Source organism: Urocitellus parryii (genome assembly GCF_045843805.1).
Source record: "Urocitellus parryii isolate mUroPar1 chromosome 16 unlocalized genomic scaffold, mUroPar1.hap1 SUPER_16_unloc_2, whole genome shotgun sequence".
Lineage (NCBI taxonomy): Eukaryota > Metazoa > Chordata > Mammalia > Rodentia > Sciuridae > Urocitellus > Urocitellus parryii.
The window spans coordinates 30600-37812 of record NW_027551780.1 but is presented as its reverse complement, the minus strand read 5'-3'; the positions used below and the strand labels follow the sequence as shown (position 1 = coordinate 37812).

The 7213-nt window shown below is 40.0% G+C and overlaps 1 protein-coding gene across 1 annotated transcript; it reads right to left on the bottom strand.

Moving 5' to 3' along the window:
- Nucleotides 1-5210: 5210 nt before the first annotated feature.
- LOC113178037 (vomeronasal type-1 receptor 90-like) lies at nucleotides 5211-5951 on the bottom strand. Its single transcript, XM_026382518.2, has one exon. It carries the CDS (start codon nucleotides 5949-5951, stop codon nucleotides 5211-5213), a length of 741 nt encoding a protein of 246 aa, XP_026238303.2.
- Between the last annotated feature and the right edge of the window lie 1262 nt (nucleotides 5952-7213).

Sequence of the window (7213 nt, the reverse complement as noted above, 5' to 3'; positions counted from 1 at the left end):
GGGCCACCCAGACAATCCTGCTGCTCTTGAGTTGCTTCGTGGTCATGTCCATCTTGGACAGCATTGTCTCCTATGCAAGAATCACACTGAAGGGTGATCCGGTATTTTACTATATCCACATCATTGTGGCTCATAGCTATGCCACCTTCAGCCCTTTGGTGTTAATTAGTACTGAAAAACGTATATTTAGTATTTTGAGATATATGTTGGAGAAGACAGTAAATATTTCAGTAACCAGTGCTGGATAAATTCTGTTAAAATGAGAAAATGTGATTTCTTTGGGATGATGCACCATGGCACAGTATATATGCTGTTTTCTTTAAATATAATATAGAGTTCTTCTTCTATTAGATTTGTATACTTGGATATGTAAGTGGCAAATACATAAAAGAAAATCAAGCCATCTTTATCTGTGAGATATTACCAAGGTTTTATGTTTCTTATTGAGTCCTCCAGCAGGGACTCTGAGGAGGATGTGACTTTTCATGACCTGGGCTATTCCAAACTATTTTTAGGTACAATAGTCCCAATGATTTTCAATAATTGTATTGCCTCAGTTATCTATATTTTTTCAAATTAGACATGTAAACATTTGCTACCATAAAACACCATATCATAGAGCATGCATGTGTGCACATGTGCACATGCACATTCACACACACACACATACACACACAGACACAGTACATGCAGAGAATCATACAGTCATTTCCACAGCATTGCTCATAAAACCATGTTTTAAATAATCAAATGTAGAAAGAACCCAACACCCAGAAACATAAGAATATATAAACAATATGTTATTCAGACACTGGACTATTAACACTTAAAATGAAAGAAAATTCTGGCACAGGATGCCAAATAGCCGAGCCCTCAAGACACTCTACTCAGTGAAGCAAGTCAGTCACAAAACAACCAATATTATACAAAAAGAACTTAAAGGAGGTTGAAGTTGGAGTTTCCAAATTGATAGACACAGAAAACAGAATGACATTCCACCAACCCGAGGACATGGGGGCTCGGGAATGTTGTTATCTTAACCCAGAGGTGGAAAATATCTTTTCTGAAATTAAAAAGTGATCAATTTCTTTTTAAAAAAAAAATTAGGTAGACTTGGACATATGTATATGTTTTATTTTATTTATTTATTTTTTATGTGGATCAAACCCAGCACCACACCAATGCCAGGCAAGTGCCTGTCTACTGAGCCAAAACCCCAGCCCAATGATAAAATTCTTAACATGCCACAATGTCATGTGGTGAGCTTAAAATATTAGAGCCAATTCCTTTCAGTGTTTTGAAGATGTGTTTTTGAAAACTCAAATCTTATTCTCAATCTCTCACCCTATGATTACACATGTTGGCAAACGTAGTTAAATGCACATGAATTTTATTAACTCATTATTGCACTGTTACAAAAATAAAGAGGGAAAAATCAAATATAATCCCTCTAGAAAATCAACAAACCTCAATGATAATTAATAAAAGAGAAAGGAAGGAACAAAGCAAATACAAAAACATACAAAGGATACTAAACTAGAAAATCATTAGGACTACAAGTGTAAGTTGTTATACGTGTCAATAATAACCTGGTGTGTGAGTGAATTCCTCAATAAAAATACAGAGACTGTCTACATGCATTGCTAATCCCAGTTGTGATTGATGTGCAAACAGTTTTTATTTCCTTACTTTCAAAAAAATTTGATGATAACTTACACATAGAAAAGTACCAAAAAATGTTCAGGTGTATAAATATGACAGACATGTAGTCCTCAAGGCCAGGGCCAGCAACAATACTTGAAGTGCATGTCCTCCAGGCCCTAATCTTCATTTTACAGAAGTGGCAGAAAATAACACACTTTTAGAACTATCATTTACATTTTTATTTTACAATTTTGTACAGAAATGATACTATGTGTGTTATATAAGTTGATTCTTTAAAGCCTCCTCAGTATCTATTTTACCTTAAATAAAGCAGGTATATGAGAGCAGATCAATGTAATATTTTTGTGTGGTGCTGGGTATGGAACCCATGGCCTTGTGCATGTGAAGCAAGCACTCTACCAACTGAGCTATGTCCGCAGCTCTGATGCAAATTTTTTAATGTATAAATATACCAGAGAACAATGGGGCTCTGTGCCTGTAATCTTCTGTGAGCCATCAAACAGATGTGCACTCATGGAAAATCTTTCTAGTGTCATTTGAGGCTTGTCATGGGAGCAGACTGAAAAATGTTGAGTAAGTGAAATAATAAAATTGTCATTTTGCCTGATCATCACATTTTGGGAAACATGAATTTTTTTTCTAATGGTGTATAGAATTTTCTTTTTAAAAAACACCCTGCCTGTCCTCCCTCATATATGGAGGCTAAAAAGGTTTAACACATGGAAGTGCAGCTTAGCAAAGGCTGGAAAGAGGCAGGAGAAGGGGCACTGGAAGGTGCAGTCAAAGGAGGGTGAGTGGTCCCTGGGCACAGCTGCAGTTCCCAGGAGTAATCTCTGAAGATCTCAGCTGAATCTAGCATAGATAGGAAAAAGGTGAACTTTAGCCAACTTGGTTTAGACACCTGGAGTATGAGTATAACCAAAACAAATCCATAAATGGACTTTTTTTTTTATTGGTTGTTCACAACATTACAAAGCTCTTGACATATCATATTTCATACATTAGATTGAAGTGGGTTATGAACTCCCAATTTTACCCCAAATGCAGATTGCAGAATCGCGTCGGTTACACATCCACAATTTTACATAACATACATGGACTTTGAAAAGATAAGACAATCAATTTTATTGTTACTGCAGATGGACATCATGTCCGTTCTTCCAACATCCAAGTGAAACTGGTAGGTTATGAAGCAAGCATCTTGATCTGGGAAGGCCTGATAAATATCATAAAAAGTTCCATCAGTCCCAAGTCTGTTCTGAGCCAATCTGAGACCTAAAAACCTTCCTGACCTCCTGCCCGGGAAGATTTGATCTGTGTGTGTTTTTGATTATTTGTCTGTTATCTAAAATAATTATGATGAAACCCCAGGATTTCCAACACTAACTGGAAGACACGGTGGCTGTTTTTCCTTAATGATAATATCTGGTTCCTTTGGTAAATGACTCTACAGGTCACACAAGATCCAAACACAGACATATCCACTCTCTTTCCTAACAGAGAACAACAGTTTCTCCCATATCCTGATGATATTACAGAGAATGGATTTAGTTGACCATGAAATGCTTGAAGGGACAGGAAAAGTTGTAGCCTCAGCACTAAGTTGATCTTCTGTAATATTTGAGCTGGGCACCGCATTGTGCAGCTGCAGTTCCAGCGACTCAGGAGGCTGAGGCAGGAGGATCTCTTGATCGCAGGAAGTTCAAGACCAGTCGCTGCAATGGAGGGAGATTACATCTCAGAAACAAAAAAAAAGGACAATATTTGAATATTTTCTGCTACAGAGTATTAATAACTTAGAGCGAGTGAGGCAAAAAAATGCACTCCATGCCTAACCTTCTTCCTCTGGTTCAAGTAGACTTTTCAGAAATCAGGAGAACAAGCAGCCTCCTACCTTTGCAACCAGAGCCCTTGGGAGACCCACTACCACACGCCCAGAAGTGCATTTGGATCCTTCACATGCTGTTCCAGAAAGAAGGTGATGGTTTGTGTCCTCTTCAGGGGTTTAAAATTCTGCCACTGAACAGCATTCACACTGGCCTCTTAGGGTTCAATCAGCAGCCTGACTTCTTTGGTTCAGGCCACATTACAATAGGTCAAGCCATAGCCACTGCCATCCAGCTGTATTTCTGGGCTGGAAGGATGCAGAACAGGTTGGCCTTTTAGTCTCAGGTTGTCTGTATCATTGGCTGTGACCCCTGTGTGCCACTTTCCTATGCATGTCATAGGTATAGCAAGAAAGACAGGCTCAGGACCTGTAACCTGGGCTTGAGAGTTCAAATCCTGACTTTCCTCACCAATTTCCTCTGAAATCCACTGACTTAATTTATCTGGGTTTTGATTTCTTCACTGTAATGTGGTGGATCGTAATGCTACTGCATTCAGATAATCACTAAGGAAATTAAGAGTTAATACATGGTGTCTGTGTACACAGAGGTGAGCTGCTACTCTTACATTTTCAATGTCACATGATGTATAAATTGCATGACATCCTTGGTCGGGGGCCATGCTAGTAATCTTATTTGCATCCTTCAAATCTCAGGACAACATGATGCCAAATGAGTGCTATTATTTGTTCTCATCCACATGATAACCCTAAAACAGATACGGTCTCTATTTTACACTGAGGCTGAAAGAACTAGGCCACTACTTCAAGGCTGCAAGGCCAATAAAATTTAGATGGGAACATGGATTAGATCTGTGTGTTTCCAAGACATCTGAGCGCTCTCCCGCACTCTGATTCCTGATCACCTACTTATGCTTTTTTCTCCCCACTCCTTATTGGTTTAGCATTCAGACGAAAATATAATGACATTGAAAAAGTTAAATAATGAAGTCAGAAAAAATACATGGAGAAATAATGTTATAGGTATATTGGGAAAAAACCTGGAGTTAACACGAAGGGGATTTCATTATTTTTATTGATGTTTGTTGCTCTAATAAAAAAAATACATCAAAACACCTATTACCTCATGCACCTCAAGAGAGTTGTACTTAGGCAAGATATTTCTGTTCCTAACTAAACAAAACTATTCTTCCAAAATGCTTTTTTCCAGCAAAGGGTTCCCCGTCATGGTCTACTTATGGACAAGGGAAGGTATCTGCTTTAGGCAAGTTCAGTAACAAAACAGCCCATATATCATTTAACACTTTTTTTTGCAACTATGAATTGAACCCAGGTGCATGTGACCACTGAGCCACATTCCCAGAACTTTGTATTTTTTTTTTTTAATTTGGACACAGTACCTCACTAAGATGCTCAGGGACTCACACAGTTGTTGAGGCTAGCCTTCAACTTGAGATCTTCCTGCCTCAGCCTCCTGAGCCGCTGGCATGACAGGTGTGCACCACCTCACCTGGTTTGATAAAGATCTTACAAAGAACAACAGAAGTTTCATCTCCCTCATCCTCATTTAGGTTTTCTTCCAACATCAACTAATTTTTGGAAACTCAGGAGGAAATAACGTGGGATGAAACTGTGAGGGGTCATCTGGCCCTGTGTAAACATGTTCTCGTCCTCCCCAGTGTGGATTGGAAGAACTGGATTATTTGGTTTTTGGTATAATGAGCATCACAGCACTGACAGTGGCGTAGCCGTTGCCCACCAGCATCTGGAACACAAGGCGAACCGGATCCGTCTTCTGCATTTTACTGTAAGAGGAGGAGATCACGCAGTCCACAAAGTACATGACCACAAAGGAACCCATGAGGAGCAGGATGGTCCTAGTGGCCCTCTGCTCTGGGGAGGCCTGTGCAATCCTTCTGGTGTTGTGGAGGTGCTGGCACTGCTTCTTATGCCTCCAAAGGAAAGCCACCATGTACCCACTGGAGAGGGCCATGAGCTTGAGAAGAAAGACGTCCTGGAGTATTCCTACCAGGGAAAATAAGATCCCGTAATAGTAACCTGTGGGGGAAACCCTGCAAAATTTAGTGGAAAACCAAACATCTGATGTGTCATTGGAGGGGCCTCCAATAGAGACTAAAATACGAACATTAATGAACATGTTGAACACCCAGAGAATGAGAAAGTACCACAGACTGCGTTGTGGGGATGTGTGCTTGAACTTGGCCAGAAAAGATCCTCTGGGGCTGAGGGTGGTGGCCTGCAGGACACTCAGCAGGCAGGTGGTGCTGACCGACAGGCTCCTCATCAGCCTGTACAGGTAGATGATGGCTTTACATGTGATGTCGTTCCAAATATCCTGAACCCCCAAAATGTCTATATCCAGGAACACCCTGATTATGAGCATCAGCAGATGAATCAGGGCCAGGTGAGTGATGGCCATGTTCATGGGCCTGGTCCTGTGCTGGACAAGGAACATGAGGATGTGGAAGAGGAGGAGGAAGATGTTGGCTGTGATCCCAAGGACAATTTGGGAATAAAAGACATTTCTTACAGCAAGAAAAATGGAAAGGGTGCTGCTCTTGGTCATTTTCTTTTTTTTCTAGTGAAAAGACATATAGAGTCCATGTCTGATGATCAAATAAAGATAAAATTCACATCAATCACAGTGGTTACCAGCTTCAACCTCCCCAACCACCAAGTCAGCCCACCTCAAAGTATTTGGGCACTTTTTTAATGCACCCTTTGCAAACTCTCAGTACGCAAGCATAACATCTTTTCTGTTTATCTCCACTGGTAGGGCCATGATTAGTTTGTCTTGGCATGCGTAGCAACCTGATAAAAAATCTCAGTAGGTAGCACCCAAAGTGAGTTCAAGTGGATCAGATGGCTGGAATGTCCACATAGATCTCTCCAGGAAAGAGTGTGGATGCTGGATGAAGCCCCATACAGTTCTATATTTTTAGTGTTCTCTGTTCTGGATTGCTCATCACAGTTTAGAGACAAAATATAAAGAATGTTAGCTCTGAATGCAGACTTCTTGAATTTATATATATTTTTGATACCAGATATTGAACCCAGGTTTACATAACCACTGATATCATTTTATATATATTTCATTATGCCAGAAAAAAAAACATATCTCAGTGGGCAGAACCATCCATTTTTAGCAGAATTTAATTCCAAAATTTCTTTTCTGCCCACTCTTTGGCATATGGAGAAATGGGGAAAAGTAATCATGATTTAAGTGTGTGTGTGTGTGTGTGTGTGTGTGTGTGTGTGCGTGTTTGTGTTTTAACCAGGAATTAAACCCAAAGGTGCTTAACCACTGAGCCACATCCCTAACTATTTTATTTTTTTAAGATTTATTTTTTAGTTGTAGTTGGACACAATATCTTTATTTTTTTTAATTTTTATGTGGTGCTAAGGACAGAAACGAGGACCTTGCACGTGCTAGGCAAGCGCTCTACCGCTGAGCCACAACCCCAGCCCCTTATTTTTATTTTGAGACAGGGCCTCACTAAGTTGATGAGGCTGGCCTTGAACCTGCAAATCTCCTCCATCAGCTTCCCAAGCTGCTGGGGTAACAGGCATGCAATGCACCAACACACCAGGAAAATCCAAGTATTTGGGGGTTCATAGCTTTTAGTGTTTTAATTAAAAGAAAGGAATCCAAACTCACTCTGATAATGGAGTTTACATAAG

Coding starts and splice junctions, on each gene's coding strand:
- LOC113178037 (XM_026382518.2), bottom strand. CDS start 5,951: ATGGCCATCACTCACCTGGCCCTGATTCATCTGCTGATGCTCATAATC.